The sequence below is a fragment of the Entelurus aequoreus genome, linkage group LG23, assembly GCF_033978785.1.
Source record: "Entelurus aequoreus isolate RoL-2023_Sb linkage group LG23, RoL_Eaeq_v1.1, whole genome shotgun sequence".
Lineage (NCBI taxonomy): Eukaryota > Metazoa > Chordata > Actinopteri > Syngnathiformes > Syngnathidae > Entelurus > Entelurus aequoreus.
Window position 1 is genome coordinate 21646310 of NC_084753.1, and position 17881 is coordinate 21664190.

The 17881-nt window shown below is 38.6% G+C and overlaps 2 protein-coding genes across 3 annotated transcripts in view; one reads left to right on the plus strand and one right to left on the minus strand.

Moving 5' to 3' along the window:
- Positions 1–2477, minus strand: part of afg1lb (AFG1 like ATPase b) — a 122359-nt gene extending 119882 nt beyond the window's left edge. Inside the window, exons 1-2 of one of the 2 annotated variants that reach the window (XM_062034874.1) lie at positions 2357–2477; positions 2030–2244 (exon numbers count right to left, since the gene is read on the minus strand). In XM_062034874.1, coding sequence (XP_061890858.1) covers positions 2030–2244; positions 2357–2462 — 321 coding nt within the window. In that variant the 5' untranslated portion in view covers positions 2463–2477. Of the gene's footprint in view, positions 1–2020; positions 2245–2356 lie in introns of both variants that reach the window. The other variant, XM_062034873.1, reaches the window with a different exon arrangement.
- A 570-nt stretch (positions 2478–3047) lies between these two features.
- The window catches only part of snx3 (sorting nexin 3), a 41380-nt gene continuing 26546 nt past the window's right edge, over positions 3048–17881 (plus strand). Inside the window, exon 1 of the mRNA XM_062033919.1 lies at positions 3048–3263. Within this exon, the coding sequence (XP_061889903.1) occupies positions 3102–3263 (162 nt within the window). The 5' untranslated portion in view covers positions 3048–3101. The remainder of the gene's footprint in view (positions 3264–17881) is intronic.

Sequence of the window (17881 nt, forward strand, 5' to 3'; positions counted from 1 at the left end):
GATTGAGTAATCATAGCAAAAAAATATTTAGGGAACAATCCCACTAACCCTTTCCTATGCCAATAAAAAAAATTTATAGAAAAAATAAATAAAAATAAGCGTGTAACATGATCAGTAAAAAGCCTGATAAAAAATGTGTCTTTAACCTTTTTAAAAAAATACAACTGTCTCAGCCGTCCTGAGGCTCTCCGGCAGGCTGTTCGACAGGGTGGGGGCTATAGTGGCAATTAGGGTTGTACCGTATACCGATATTGGTATGGTACCGCGATACTAATGAATCAGAGTCAGTACTATACTGACTCTAAAAAGTACCGGTTCACCACCCCCCGCCCCGTCACATCGTGTCATTGCTGGTTTACGAGCAGACGAGCGTGTTAGGCAGCGCACAATCACAGAGTACTTACAAGCAGACACAGTGTGTAGACAGAAAAGGGAGAATGGATGCATTTTGGCTTAAAAACTAAAGACAAAGGTGAAGCTATAACACTGAAACGCCTTCAGGAAGAGGTGCTTTAAGACATGGCTAGCTAGCTAACGGCTAAAGACCAGCCGCAGTCTGCATTGTTTTAGCTACTTCTAAATCACTAATCCTCGCTTCCATGGCGACAAATAAAGTACGTTTCTTACAAGTATCATCCCTGCAGGACGAGGAATAGCTAAACATGCTTCACTACACACCGTAGCTCACCGGCGTCAAAATTTAAACAAACGTCATTGGTGGATCTACACCTGACATCCACTGTAATGATACCAAGTACAGGAGCGTATCTAGTCAATACTTCTATGATTATATCGATATTTTTTAGCATCACAAAATCTTTTTTTTTTAAATTGTATTTATTTATAATATGTTTATAAACTTAGGAAAAATGTGCCTGGACACATGAGGACTTTGAATATGACCAATGTATGATCCTGTAACTACTTGGTATCGGATTGATAACCAAATTAGTGGTATCATCCAAAACTAATGTAAAGTATCAAACAACAGAAGAATAAGTGATTATTACATTTTAACAGAAGTGTAGATAGAACATGTTGAAAGAGAAAGTAAGCAGATATTAACAGTAAATGAACAAGTAGATTCATATTTCATTTTCTTCCACTTGTCCTTAATCCTTTTTGGCAAAATAATAAAATGGAAAATGACGCAATATGTTACTGCATATGTCAGCAGACAAAATTAGGAGCCTTTGTTTGTTTACTTACTACTAAAAGACAAGTTGTTTTGTATGTTCACTATTTTATTTAAGTACAAAATTGCAATAAGAAACATATGTTACATGTACCGTAAGCTTTTTTGTTAAAGTAAAGCCAAAAATGCAATTTTTGTGGTCCTCTTTGTTTAGAAAAGTATCGAAAAGTACCAAAAAGTAAATTTTGGTACTGGTAGTGGCAATATAGCAGCACAAACTAGTTAGCTCTCTGCGACCACGCACCGCTAAATATAGATCGCCTGTGTTAGCACTTATAAAGTTAAAGTTAAAGTACCAATGATTGTCACACACACACTAGGTGTGGTGAAATTACCCTCTGCATTTGACCCATCACCCTTGATCACTCCCTGGGAGGTGAGGGGAGCAGTGAGCAGCAGCGGTGGCCGCACCCGGGAATCATTTCTGGTGATTTAAGCCCCAATTCCAACCCTTGATGCTGAGTGTCAAACAGGGAGGTAATGGGTCCAATTTTTATAGTCTTTGGTGTCACTCGGCGAACTCACAACCTACCGATCTCAGGGCGGACACTCTAACCACTAGGCCACTGAGCAGGATCATGATAACAATATCACTCATATTTCGGGTCATGAGATATAAATGGAATATTGTTGGTGTATCCCCATTAGTTACATTGATAGCCACCTCTTACTTGCTGTATTTTACGATTTAGAATGCATAAATAAGAAAAACACATATTTGTTCTTGTCTTGATGATTGGCAAAATTCCGAAAAAAGGGCAATGCCCCTTTAATAAAAATGGGTCGAAGTTATAATACAATACTTTCATAGAAATAATTGCATACCTGGTTTACCTTATCACACTCAGGGTGTATTCTGATGGGAGGTGGGTTCAGGTAGGGGTTGTTATTGTAGTTTTGCAGAGACTTCTGCAGGTGCTCCAGGCGCTGGAGAATATGCCGCTGCAGAGCATCTTCCTTCAAAGATCCACACTGAACCAATCGGTCGTATTGGGCCACACTTGTGCAAGAAGTCGCCGTGGAAAAGCGCTTCCGCCAGCTAAAGCAGCCTTGAAAAGCGACAACACGGACAATGCATCACTACCATCACACGAAATGATGAATACGAATAGCTACGGTCAAGTGGCACGACAATAAACCAGTTAAGTTGTGTTAATTTACCTTTTACCTGACATGTGTTTCGTAAAGCAGGAACATAACTTAAAGGGACAAACGCCAACAAGCATCTTATAGATGCTGGAAAGGTAGAACAAATGTGTGCCGCCATGATGGTTCAAAATGGCGAAACTTTATTTACACACCGACAAAATACAAAGCCCGGATATTGCAAGTTGACAAAAAAATGTTTACATTTTTAGCACATACATCGATAATGTTTTTCAAATACAATTAGTTATAAACATTTTTTTTTTAAATAAACACACATGAATGAAGAACAATTGCAATTAAACAACTACATAAATTATTATTCCATGTTTGAAAATCCGTGCTTTATTATGCATAATTTGAAATAAACTGCGTATATATTTCCAGAATGATCCCTGTTCCCAATGCGACGGATTGTAAACAAACCAGGATGGAGTTGGTTGAACAACAGTCAGCTGAACGTCAGCTGACCGGAAGTGGTACTAACACGGTTTTCAAACCACACTAGTAAAATACGTATTACCACTAAAATGGACGTAAACTATTGAAGTGCTACACAAACGATATTTTTGTTAGTTTATACCCATAAATAAAATAAAAAACGTTGATTCTTATTCTTTAGATGACCAAGCTTTCGGGGTTTTACACACGTCTCAGTCGTTTGGAGTTTCTTTTATTTTGAAGTTCAAAACCGGAATATACATATTTCTTTTCACGCGAGTTTGACAGTCCCGCTGGCTTGGAAAAGAGCAGGGCAGAAATGGCTGACACCATAGCTGATACAAGAAGGCTCTTTACCAAGCCTCAGAACCTCAATGACGCATATGGACCGCCGAGTAACTTTCTTGAGATTGACGTGCGCAATCCCCAGACGATTGGGGTTGGCAGGGGCAGATATACGACGTATGAAGTCCGGCTGAAGGTAAGCTCTCAGTGTCAGTTGCTAATGCCGTTAGCCTTTAAGCTAGCTACCTAACGTTAGCCATCGTCTTTGGGCCGATTTAATAAAGGCGATTATCGAGTGACATTGCGATGTATGCATCGGGGATTGTGTCATCGGTATTTTTGTGTGGATACGATCGTTTTAACGGCTATACATCCATGGATAAACGCAATTTCTGTAAGTAGGTGTTTGCTAGCAGGCTCATAACATTCGTCAGGGCTAGTTAACACCGTTTAGCATTAGATTAAATCTGGAACGCTATTGCGTTCTGTTTGCTTTAAATGTATAATCTTTACACCTAGTATAATACAAAAGTTGCGCAAATTGCACAGTCAAATTTGTTTACATTAGCTACAGTTGATCGTCCCTTTTACAGGAAGTGACACAACTGCAGTGTGAGCATTTTTAAGGAACAGTAACGTTTGACTTACAAACATGTCTTTTCGTTACTGATCACAATCATAGTCAAAGTTAAGATCAATCAGCTCTTTTTCTAAGTTAGCCACACCCAAGGTTAAACTGGAAAGACTATGGCTTTTAACAATCAATCAATCAATCAATCAAAGTGTTTTCATATAGCCCTAAATCACGAGTGTCTCAAAGGGCTGCACAAGCCACAAGGACATCCTCGGCTCAGATTCCACATCAGGGCAAGGAAAAACTCAACCCAATGGACTACAATGAGAAACCTTGGAGGGGACTGTAGATGTGGAGCAGACAGGTAGCGGAATGGGTAATGTTAGCTGTGATGCTAGCGCAGTGGTGCGAGTGGTAATACGAGAGAAAGAAGGTGCGAATCTGGTAACAAATAAAGAAAGAAGATTAATTCCCAAGAAAAACAGCACGGGGTCCATCGTCTGGCGGGAGTTTGGCTTCAAGCGGGAATATGTTGAACAGACAACCGTAATATGTCAAGTATGCGGCAAAAGCGTTGCTACAAAAAGTAGCATTACTGCTAATGTGTAGCATCATTTGAAAAGTCACCCGCTAGAGAATGAGGAGTGCTTGAAACTCCGTATCTCAACAAGTCCGGCCGGTGCCACACCCACAAAATGCCCAAGCAACCATTTCCAGATCAACACCGTATGAAAAAAATAGTCCAAAACAGAAGGAGATAACGTCCGCAGTAACCTACCACATAGCAAAGGACATACACTATTTGATTTCCTATTATGCAGCTAAGTCTTATTTGACAGTTATTGAAATATCTTGTGTGATATCATGCACAAAAGTGCACTTTATTTGTTTTAAAACATTGTAGTGCCGTTCTGTACAAAAAGTGCACTTTAATTTAGTGTTGTTTTAATTATGTCATCTTAGTGACATCATGCACAAACGTGCACTAATAGCTTGTTTTAAAATGTGTCTGACAAACTTGCACGTTCTGTTTTGGAAATTACATGAATGTTTGTGCCACTGCTTAATAACTGTTTAATAAATACAGTTTTGGTAAATTGACTTAGTTGTGATGTCCCTCTCTGCATGAAAGTTTAAAATGAGCATATATTAATGCAGTATGAACAAGAATGTTTTAATGTAGACACATAAAATCATCCTACTGCTGTGATTATATGCATCAAGTGTTAATTCAAGGCTAAGGCAAAATATTGAGATATATATTGTGTATCGTGACATGGCCTAAAAATATTGAGATATTAATAAAAGGCCAAATCGCCCAGCCCGAGGCTAGAGTATACAAATGAGTTTTAAGATGGGACTTAAATGCTTCAGTCAAATTTGTTTACATTGGCTTCAGTTGATCGTCCCTTTTACAGGAAGTGACACAACTGCAGTGTGAGCATTTTTAAGGAACAGTAACGTTTGACTTACAAACATGTCTTTTCTTTACTGATCACAATCATAGTCAAAGTTAAGATCAATCAGCTCTTTTTCTAAATTAACCACACCCAATGTTAAACTGGAAAGACTATGGCTTTTAACAATACCATGACTATCAGATAGTTGATTTGTCCAACCAAATAATCCCCCATCATGTCTTCTACACTAAAATATAATTGTGTTACTATTTGGATCTTCCTATGTGTAACTGTTATCTCTTACCCTAAATTGAAAGAGTATATGAAACCAAATTTCTAGGTATAATGATTGATGATAAATTGAACTGGAAATCTCATGTAAAAAATAAACAACAAGTAGCAAAAGAAACACATCAATAATGAATAAAGCAAAACATGTTCTAGACCAAATATCACTCCATATTCTCTACTGCTCGCTCGTGTTACCATATCTGAGTTATTGTGTAGAAATATGGGGAAATAACTACAAAAGTACACCTCATTCATTAACGGTGTTACAAAGAAGATCAGTTACAATAATAAATAATGTTGGATATAGAGAGCATACAAAACATTTATTTATTGAATCAAAAATACTGAAATTCCACGACATAGTGAATTTGCAAGCAGCTAAAATGATACACAAAGCAAACTATAATCTGCTACCCAAGAATATACAACAATTCTTCTTACAAAAAAGGACAAATATAATGTTAGAGAAAAATGTAATTTAAAACATTTGTACGCACCTACAACACTTAAGACCTTCAGTTTATCAGTATGTGGAATTAAATTATGGAATGGATTAAGCAAAGAAGTCAAACAATGTACTAATATGATCCACTTCAATAAACACTTCAAACTTAAAGTGTTTACAAAGTATAAAGAAGAAGAACCATGATAAACATTCTGAATTTATTTCATCCATCCATTCATTAACTACTTATCTATCTTACTCATCGCAGCATATGAAATATAACTTACTTCACCGATTATTATTTATTGTTATTGTTATTACTTATGGCGCGTCTATTGTGAATAATTTGAGAACAGGAAGTGAACAAAAGTTTTAGCAACTGTTATGTAAAGGAAAACGGTTAGAATTAAATAAACTCTGCTTCTTCCTACTCCTTTTCGAACATGTTGAATAGGGAAACTGGAAATTTTGATGTATTATGTTGCATGCATGCATGTTCCAAATAAATTCAAACTCAAATCAACTCAACTCAACTGTTTTATGTAGTAATATTTGGTCAATGGGGAACACATTTTGCCAGTCAGCTTGAGCAGACAGGATGCACCCTGATCCTCTTGCTCACCTCCCTTTGAGACATTTCCTTCCTCCTCCTAGCGAAGACATTGCAGGGAGCTGAAAAAGTGGTTGTTTTCCAAGCACCTCTCCCCCATGCCTCGCTAAACTAGCTAAAGAATGACTAAAAGGCACATGTTCTGTCTCATGCTAGAATTTTGAGTGGCTGAATGCAAGGCTACTGGCTTTACAAGCCCGTAAACATGATGACAGTATTGTGTAACACAGACCAGACCGTCAGTTACATATTTCAGTAGTTACTAATTACTTGAACGTCCTTTTTAAAAAACACACTGACAGATTTCCTTTCAGCTGTAATTCAGAAATGCATGGGAACACAACAAAATCGACTGGGGCACATCCTGTTGTTTATGACACTGTAAGTAGTCCATCCATCTAAGGCTGAAACGACGCGTCGACGTAGTCGACGTCATCGGTTATGTAAATACGTCGACGCCGTTTTTGTGCGTCGACGCGTCGCATAATTACGTCACACTACCGTCATGGCGGAGCGCAAAGCAGACTGTGCAAGCGAGGGGAAAAACGCACGCCAAAAGTCGTCAAAAGTGTGGGAGTATTTCAATACACAGCCTAATAATGTTGTTGTATGCACAGTGTCGAGCGTAAATGGCCTATCATAGCAGCACAACGGCTATGAACGAACATTTGAAAAGAAAACCATCAACCATCAACTAGTCAATCGTCCGCGTTAGCATACGTTGTCATCATTACACAAAAACATGAATGTGTCATTTGTATCTGCTAGGGGTGTAACGTTATGTGTTTTGTATTGAACCGTTTCGGTACGGGGCTTTCGGTTCGGTACGGGGTTGTACCGAACGAGTTTCTAAGCTAAAGCTAACTTTAGCTGCTAAAGTCTTAACAAGTTGCTTTGCTCCTTCTGCGGCTGCCTCTGTCTCAGCACGCAGCATTGTCCCACCCACACAACCATCTGATTGGTACACACGCAGCATTGTCCCACCCACACAACCATCTGATTGGTACACACGAAGCATTATTAGCCAATCAGCAGTGCGTATTCAGAGCGCATGTAGTCAGCGCTTCAGGGTGGAGCAGATAGGTGTTTAGCAGGTGAGCATCAGGCAGTGGACTGTCCCCAAATGATAATAAACACCTCCCAGTCAACTACTAGTAACATCACTATGAGCCCGTTGACCTACTAGAAATTTAAACTGCAGCTCAGCTCACTCGCAGTCCTGGCTTGAGGTGAAGGCTAATTAGCTCTCAGTTCCAGCCACATCGACCCCTTCTGAGCGCCTATTTTCAGCTGCTGGGAATATTGTAAACAAGAAAAGAAGCAAAGCAAGTAGACATGCTAACCTTTCTTCATTACAACTGTTAGTCACTCACTGGAATGAGTAGAATTGGTTATTGTGTACTGTGTTGGACTGGATGTTTATTTTGCACATTTTAAAAGCAATACTTAATGTTTACAGTCCTCCAGAATATTTAGATTGGCACTTTTTTGTATTGATGTTTATCTTTATTTTTGCACATTTTAGCAAATAAGCAATACTTTCACTTTTGTTGAAATGTTTACACTTTTGTTACAGAATATTTCGTTTTGCACTTTTTTGTATTGGATGTTTATCTTTATTTTTGCACATTTTAAAGCAAAATAAGCAATACTTTTACTTTTGAAATGCTTATACTATTGCAGAATATTAAGATTTGCACTGGATGTTTACTTTTATATTTGCACATTAAAAAGCAAATAAGCTACTTTTAATTTTGTTAAATGTTAAAAGTTTTAAATGTTTACATTGTTACAGAATATTTTGTCATGTTGTTGTCAATGTTGACTGAGTGGCCATACTTTTTTTTTTGTAAATAAAAGCCATGCCTTTTGAAAAAACTGGCCTACTTTTATTTGTTCATCTTCATTTTAAATAAAATAAAATAAAAATCGGTAAAAGGAAAAATAATCTATAGATGAATCGAAAAAATAATCTATAGATTAACCGATTAATCGAAAAAATAATCTATAGATTAATCGATAGAAAAATAATCGTTAGCTGCAGCCTTACATCCATCCATCCTTTTTTCTACCGCATGTCCCTTTTGGGGTCGCGGGTGGTGCTGGAGCCTATCATCACACATAAATAAGATTCCATTGATTTGCTTTTATCTCGCACCTACACATTATGGTCTCAACATTAGGTACAGAGTTGTGTATAAAGAGAGAATGGCCAACTTAGTTTCATAGTTGGTCCCAAACATGATGCCCTGCAGTCACATGAGGGGCTTTGTTTTGACCCATCATTTAGGACAGGGGTTGGCAACCCAACATGTTGAAAGAGCCATATTGGACCAAAAATACAAAAATCAAATCTGTCTGGAGCCGCAAAAAGTTAAAAGCCATATGTAAGTTTTATAATGAAGGCAACACATTTAGTTAGTGTCTCAGAGGGTTAGATAACTCCTGGAAATTACTGGCTTAAAACTGCCAAAGGTATAGATGTGTGTGTGCCCAAGTTAAAGGAAAGGACAGGCTGTCTTCTTCTAATGGATTTATTACCATCTTTGCAGGCTCGGTAAAGTTTACTGTGGTTTGGAACAGCATGGTAACGTTTGCTTTGTTCTGGAACAACATGGCACACAACCAGAAATGCAGCCAATATTGCATACAGATAATGTGTCATTAGACATGCAAATATGAATTAAATACACAGAGGACATAAGTAAAGGAAATTAAATGAACTCAAAAATACCTACAAACGAGGCACAATGATGTAAATAGCATGTTAGCATGGATTATTAGCACTCTACGCAAGTCAATAACATCAACAAAGCTCACCTTGGTGCATTAACGCACAGCATAAAACGTTTGGTGGACAAAATGAGACAAAGAAGGAGTGGCATAAAACACTTCTTTCTGTGGCAGCGACGGAGAAAGTTGTACATGTAAACAAATTATGATGAGTTCAAGACCGCCAAAATTAGTAGGACAAAACGGCGCTAGCCAAATACTCTCATCAGTGAAGCATAAACACAAACATATTAAACAGTGGGCTTTATAACAATTAGAAAGGTTTGTGTTATGTTTGTCCTCCTACAGAAACATTATTAAAACAAAAAATATATTTTTCCCCCATCTTTTTACATTTTTGAAAAACTCCAGAGCCGCGGGTTGCTGACCCTTGATTTAGGAGACCGTCTGGCCATACTCTCTCTGATTGGTCAAAAGCCCCTCACATAACTACAGGGCGCCATGTTTGGGACCAACTCTGAAACCAAGTTGGCCATACTTTATTAGGTATACCTGATCAGTCTGGCAGAAGCTCTCTGTGACTACATTTCCATGTACTAAATTAGTCTGATTTCAAGAATGAATAGTTTGGTTCTTTGTATTTCCACACATGCATGTGAAGTCCCAGTGTCCATGCGCACTTTCTAGTGAGAATATTGGTCATACACAATGTGCCCCCTGTACACTGGGGGTGCTTATTTACCTAACGAGGAACCTAACAAGGCTTCTGCAGCTCCTCACAAGTCAACAATACAAGGTCTTGTTGTCCCTGATGTCCGCTGTAATATTGGCACATATTACAAATATTACATTTCTAATGGCTATGCTGATGTTAAATAGCAGACAGCATCAACAATTATCTTAGATTGTGCTACAAACATGACGCTACTACCAAGAAGGTCTTGGAGCGGATACTGGTTCGAAGCAAAGAAAGACTGGCGGGAGAGAGTTGATTGAGGAATTTTCGGACGAAGAATCATGGAAATAAAACTTCATAATGTCTTGTAGTTTATTCAAAATGCTCTGTAAATTGATGGAAGGAGTTTTAAATCTGAAGGAAAAGACTGATACTGTACCAGATAATGTTTGCTATTGTTCTGAACAAGTTTGCGAGTTGTGTGGAATATATACTTAATGCTAATCACCAGAGGTGTGGACTCGAGTCACATGACTTGGACTCGAGTCATGAATTTGATGACTTTAGACTCGACTTGACAAAATGTAAAGAGACTTGCAACTCGACTTAGACTTCAACATCAATGACTTGTGACTTCACTTGGACTTGAGCCTTTTGACTTGACATGACTTGCTACTTTCCCCAAAACCTAAAGCTTAAAAAGTTATTTGGGAGCGCTCCGTAGCTTTCATTTTGTACGTGTCTGTCTATCAGCGTGTGTGCTGCGTGTCAGCGTGTGTGCTCTCAGTACAACAGCCAATCAAATTAGATCTACATTGTTTTCATCACACAGCATTGATCCAATCAAATTGCAGGACAACCAATAAACAAGAGTTGTCAAACAACGCGCCAGTGAGAGAGATTTATACCAAAGTTGGTTTCGTTCGGGTATAAAAACTACGACTTGGTCAACAAAAAAGGAATTGCCGTATGCAAATCACGCAGTTCGAATATTACAGACGGAGACGCAACAACTTCCAACTTCGTTCGACATTTGAAGTTGCACAAAGAAGGGTAAGTTTTGAATGTAAGATAACGTTTATTGGCTAAGTAACGTGACTTTTATTTGCTGTGTAGTTAAATCAGTGAGGCTGTAAACTCACTGCAAACGTCATAACCATAGACATCTTATAAGTAGACGCAGGATCGAGCGCTACTGCTTACTGGCGCAGACGAGACGCGGGGCCGCCATCTTGGAGTGGTGATCCGCTCCACTCAGTACAATTCATTTGGCAGGAGCAATGAACTGTCAGCGCATTTAATTCATTTTACCTCACTGAATACCACTCATTTCCACACGCTTTTTTGTCATACGTGTAGCTATGATAACGGACACATGTTTTATTATTCATAGTTTGCTTAACAGTAATATAGTATTCTTATATGCTATAAGTGACCAGACGTCCGAGATCAAAACCGGGAATATAAGCCCAGAGAAGGGGGGAAAAAAAGGTCAGCTATTTTTTAAGTTGAAGAAACAATATAATTACGTTATATATACATGCGTATATCCTACATAAACAATGTATGAATACATTAGATATCTATATATCTTATAGACCGTATCTCTGTTGCTGCAGCAGCAGAGAGTTTATTCTGTCTTGACACTTTGTATTGATATTTTGTATTACATTCTTCCCTTAAATGATCATGTTTACAGTGATTGTTATATATGTATTTTTTATGTATGTCGCTTTGGATAAAAGCGTCTGCCAAATACTTAAACATATATAAACACCTGAAAGTCTTTATATCAGCTAAAACCACCAATCTGTTTCACTGGATTCAGAATAAAACCAAATGCTGTCTTACCCAACAATGTTAGTATTTGAATATTGTTACTTGAAGACTTATTCCTGGTTACAATTATACTGTTAAGAAAGTATTGTCTTATATTTTGCCTAAAATGAGAATGCATCATAATCAGTGGCGGCTGGTGAATTTTCTTTTAGGTGGGTCTGAAAGTTTGTAAACCAAACCCCTGTAGGGGGGTCATCCTCCCCCAGAAGATTTATTTGGGATTTTCACATACAAATATTGAAGATCTTTGCTCCTTCTCAACTCTGTGGTAATGTTATTTTCATAAAATACAACCAATAGTACATTAATGTTAAATCTTACTTGTGAAAAGTAATCCCCCGATTCCTATTTTCAACAGTCCGCTCATTTGAGCAGGAAAACGCTGAACACCAGCCCGGCATCTTTGTTTTCTACCTGTCAACTGTCAGTTTAGGCTGCTTGCCGGCTCCTCATCACCACTTCAAGATGCAATATGCTCGCGTCACAGCAACCAATACTGCGTCTACTTATAAGATGTCTATGGTTATAACATCATTTCAAACACAGCAATCTGTTGCGTCCACTGCAGTTTGCTACCTTATTCATACTTTTTATCAAGTGATTTTTTTAAGCAGGGTTGCATGAGGTACCTAGACATAACGTTACGTTAGTCAATGTATCACACACAGTAACATAACGTTAGACGGCGGTCAGCAGCACCGTGTATTTTAGCCACCTACAAAAAGACAAACATAGTCAAATAAAGGTCAGTTAAAATGTATACTATATTAAGAATATGTGTACATATTGCATAGGGCCCTGACATCTAAAAAGTACAACTCTGTTCATTGTTATGTTCATGTATTTGTTATGTTTTTCATGTGTGTACACACATCAACACACGTACAGTATGAGATGAGATCAATGAGATAAGGTAAGAACAGAATAGAAACTGCTGTGGAACTAGTTACAATGCAATATGCCATGGAAATACAATGTTAACACTTTTGTACAAATAAGTACAGTTGCACTTGTTTTTGCAAATGTGTTTATTCTGTAAAGGAATGAGTTAAATGTTTAAAATTGTTTAAACTATTAAAATGACTGGTTAATAGTGCTATTATGAATTGCAATGTCAGTACTATTTTTTTTCCTGCTATTTCAAATGCACTTGTTTTAATAAATAACTACAGCGGTTTAAAAGCATACACAATCTGTGCAAAAATATTAGTCTGTGGTTAAAAGGACTTGAAAGGACTCGAAACTCAAAATGCAGGACTTGTGACTTGACTTGAGACTTTCCAGTCTTGACTTTGGACTTGACTCGGGACTTGCCTGTCTTGACTCGGGACTTGACTTGAGGGCAAAGACTTGAGACTTACTTGTGACTTGCAAAGCAATGACTTGGTCCCAACTCTGCTAATCACTTTGGAGTGCACAAATGCAGCGTGAAGAGGTTTGTGTACGCTTTATTATTCGCCTTTGATATACCTGCTTCATTGTCGTTTATCTCATTCATATTTTGTTCGGGAGTCGGAATTATCAATCAGTCAATCAAAGTTTACTTGTATAGCCCTTAATCACAAATGTCTCAAAAGGCTGCACAAGCCACAACGACATCCTCGGCTCAGATCCAACATCAGGGCAAGAAAAAACTCAAACCCTTGGGAACAATGACAAACCTTGGAAGGGACCGCAGATGTGACTGGTGACCGGTGCAATGGATGTCGAGTGGATTAGGTTAATGATGTGAGAGTCCTGTCCATAGTGGTGCCAGCAGGAGATCCTCTTGCATGTAGACACGTCGGGGCGCAGAGATGTCATCGACTGATGCATAAGGAGTGGTCCACCCCAGGTCCTGACTTCATATGAAAGTCCAGTCCATTGGGAGGCCAGCAGGGGATCATCTTCAATTGAGACAAGTCAGCAGTGCAGAGACGTCCCCAACTGATGCAAATAGGAGTGGTCCATCCTGGGTCCTGACTTGGAACAGCTTGCGCTGATAACCTCTTCACGCAGGAGAGGGGGGCAGAGCAGAAATGAGAGAGACAGCAGATCAACTGGTCGAAAAATATCTAGAGTATACAAATTAGTTTTAAGATGGGACTTACATGCTTCTACTGAGGTAGCTTCTCTAACTGTTACCGATAGGGCTTTCCAGAGTACTGGAGCCCAAATAGAAAACGCTCTTAAGCCCGCAGACTTTTTTGGGCTTTGGGAATCACTGGAGTTTTTTGAACACAGATTTCTGGCTGGGACAATATGGTACAATACAATCACCAAGATAGGATGGAGCGAGACCGTTTAGTATTTTATATGTAAGTAGTAAAACCTTAAAGTCTCATCTTAAGTGCACAGGAAGCCAGTGCAGGTGAGCCACTGTAGGCATAATATGATCAAACTTTCTTGTTCTTGTCAAAGGTCAGGTCTAGCAGCCACATTTTGTACCAACTGTAGACTCTTAATGCTAGACATAGGGAGACCCAAAAATAATACGTTACAGTAATAGAAACGAGACGTAACTGAGGCATGAATAATTATCTCAGCGTCGGTGGTGGACGAAATGGGACACATTTTTGCGATATTACAGAGATGAAAGAAGTCTGTTCCAGTAACTTTACTATTGCGGGAATCCTGGAGAAGGCCTGGGAGTATGCCTATCCAGTCTACATGTGCTTTGTGGATTTGGAGAAGGCGTATGACCGGGTCCCCCGGGAGATCTTGAGGGAGTACGGAGTGAGGGGAACCCTGCTGAGGGCCATCCAATCTCTGTACAACCAAAGCGAGAGTTGTATCCGGGTGCTTGGATGTAAGTCGGATCCGTTTCCAGTGGGGGTTGGTCTCCGCCAGGGCTGCGCTCTGTCACCTATCCTGTTTGTGATTTTCATGGACAGGATTTCTAGGCAGAGTCGTGGCCATGGCGGAGAGGGTATACGTCTCGGGGGGCTAAAGGTTGCGTCACTGCTGTTTGCAGATGATGTGGTCCTGATGGCACCTTCGGTTCGTGACCTTCAGCTCTCACTGGATCGGTTCGCAGCCGAGTGTTCAGCGGCTGGAATGAGGATCAGCATCTCCAAATCTGAGGCCATGGTTCTCAGCAGGAAACCGATGGATTGTACAGTCCAAGTAGAGGACGAGACTCTGTCCCAGGTGGAGGAGTTTAAGTATCTTGGGGTCTTGTTCACGAGTGAGGGAAAGATGGAGAAGGAAATCAGCCGGAGAATCGGAGCAGCTTGGGCAGTAATGCAGTCTCTCTGCCGCACTGTTGTGACGAAACGAGAGCTGAGCCAGAAGGCAAAGCTCTGTTTTGGCCAATCAGTGTCATTTTTGCCAATTAAATTTGTCTTTAAGTGGTGCTTAAACCAGCACACCAACTGCGTAATCAAACTTATGTTTGTTTCTTGTGTAGACAAAGCATGAAAAACAACATGTAACTATATAATAGGGATGTAACGATATAAAAATTTCATAATACTGGTTTTGTGACCAAAATGATCACGGTATTGTTGAATGTACTGAAAAAGTACATATACATACACTAAAATCTTTTAACAAGGTTTAATTTTTTTTAAATGGCTGAATTTTATTAGACACACTATACTATCTTGGCAGAGGAAACATTTAATATTGTTTTGGTGTTTTTTGTGTTTGAATACGTTTATCTTTTTCTATTTTGATTTGTAAACGTTATAGAATATATTTTTTTGAAATGCAAATTGGTTGATCACTTCGCCACATTTTCGGTTTATGTGACGTCACGTGAGTTCACTTCCGATTGAATCTACCTTCGCCTGTTTCAACTTGACACTGTCAAGTATAGATTAATCACTTTAGGCAAAGACAGCACATCCTAGTCAGTCCACAAGTTTATCAAAGTGTGGTTATCAAACACGGTTTGTCGATAATTTTAATTTAATACAGTAATACTAACCGTCGGGTGTTTTGCCGCGGTTATCATTATTAGGGATGTTACAGTCTCAAAATCTTGCGGTATAATATTACCACGGGATTAAGGCCACACTACGATGTTATTGTGGTATATATTTTTTAAATTCAAAGAATAGTGCAGAAGCATTCACTGTTTAAAGAAAATGTAAAAAAAAAACAACTTACAGTTGATGTCTTTAAAGTGATAATGTAAACATCCAGTGTAAAACAAGAATGTTTAGTTTAGTGTCTTTCAACTTTTACTTTATGAGAAGTAGTGTTCTCTACAGGGGACATTTTTTATATCAGACTGGAATATGTTGTTTCTTAGAAAAGTTAACTAACGATATAACTTGCTAGCTTCACTGGCTTCAAATATCTTTTCTGTGTGACTGTTTATGAGGTGGCGACTTGTCCAGGCACTCGTCTTCCACCCGAGTGCAGCTGATTAAGCTTCAGGCCGACTTTCTTACCTCCGCCAAAGAGATCATGTTTTCACCAGGGTTTGTTTGTTGGTTTGATAGCAACATAACGCAAACAGTTACGGACATATTTTGAGGACATTTTCAGGAAATGTCCTCCACCCCCCAAAAAATATTATTTTCTGCTACGGGTACAAAGACACTTCCTTTCCTGCTTACGGCGGCCCTGCGCTGCACAGAGGATTCTGGGAGATGTAGTTATGAAAGCGCTAAAAAAAACTACACTCACCATGTTTTTGATTGATACCGTCACACGTCACGGAATTAGTGTGAAGACCTTTAAACTGAAATACCGTGGTATCTACAATACCATTACATCCCTATCGTTTATTGTTACATCCCTACAATATATTAACTCTTTATTGATTAAACGGCACAACTGTGGTCCTCCCGCATATCTCAGACTTACTTCTGGTTCTTGTCTATGGTGCTAAGCTTTCTGGGTAATGTAGTAACTTACAATGTTTTTTTTACCCTTTTTAAAGAAAATATATGTAATATCACAGATTATGACCCCACCCCCACCACCACATGTATTTGGCAATCTGGGAGAAACCCTGTGTATTTATATATTTAACGTTTATTTATGCAGAGTAAAACAACTAACAGGTTTTTATTTGCAATGCTGACTTAACAAAGAGGCAACGTTTACATGACAGTGTATTACTGTGATTATAATTTCTCATCATTATTTTACCAGCAAATTTCACAACTAGAGATGCTTTTAATGTGCGGGGATAAATGTGTTGGAACATAAATAAATGTTTAAAATGGACAAACACTCGGGCGTGAAATAAACATAGAGAATGTCTGCAAATGGTGGATGACAGATCAGATAAGGAAGACTTTGGTGGTGTTTTTTTCTATAATTATAATTAATTATTACTATTATTAAAACAGTACAGTAATTTGACAATGTGCAACTCAAATTCGCGATAGAATCTCAACATTGTCTATATGCAGTTCTGTTTTCTCTACTGTGCCTAATGTAAAAAAATAGGTGCATCCATCTTCTGCATGAAGAGCTAAACATACTACACTACACACCGTGTGAGGGTAAGCGAACTGCTAACCGCAAGCTTGAGCTCTTCAATGTAAACCAATCAGATCGATACAAATATCGACAGTCATGATACAAGTATAATACCATTGGATGGTGGATACTACAGTGGTTAGATTCATATGTTTTACAATCAAAAAAATGTTTGCCCTTTTGTTATTGTATACAAACTCAGCAAATAAGTCACTGAACACCAATGTTCTGAATAACTAATACCATTACTTTTACTAGTACGAGTGATCTAATTAATTTATGTACGTTACAAGATCGTTAGCGAGACCTTTGATCTAATGTGTTCTGAATAATTAATACCCGTACTTTTACTAGTAACAAGTAATCCAATTAATGTATGTACCAAAAATGATTCCCGGGCGCGGCCACCGCTGCTGCTCACTGCTCACCTCACCTCCCAGGGGGTGATCAAGGGTGATGGTTCAAATGCAGAGAATAATTTCGCCACACCTAGTGTGTGTGTGACAATCATTGGCACTTTAACTTTAACTTTAACTTTAACGTTACAACATTGTTAGCGGGACCTTTGATCTAATGTAAAACAGTACTTTTGATGTGGTTGTATGTCAACAAGACAGCATGAAAAGCACAGAAAGTTCAATGCAGGAAATATATTTTTACTCATGAAAGCAACATCCAGTACCACACTAAAAAAAAACTTGATATCAAATGGAAGAAGGCAACATCACACAGCAAACAACACACACGCAAGTACACGCACACAAACTGTACATGCTACTATTTCAAGAGAATATTTAACAAAAAATCTATGATAGAAGTAACAAG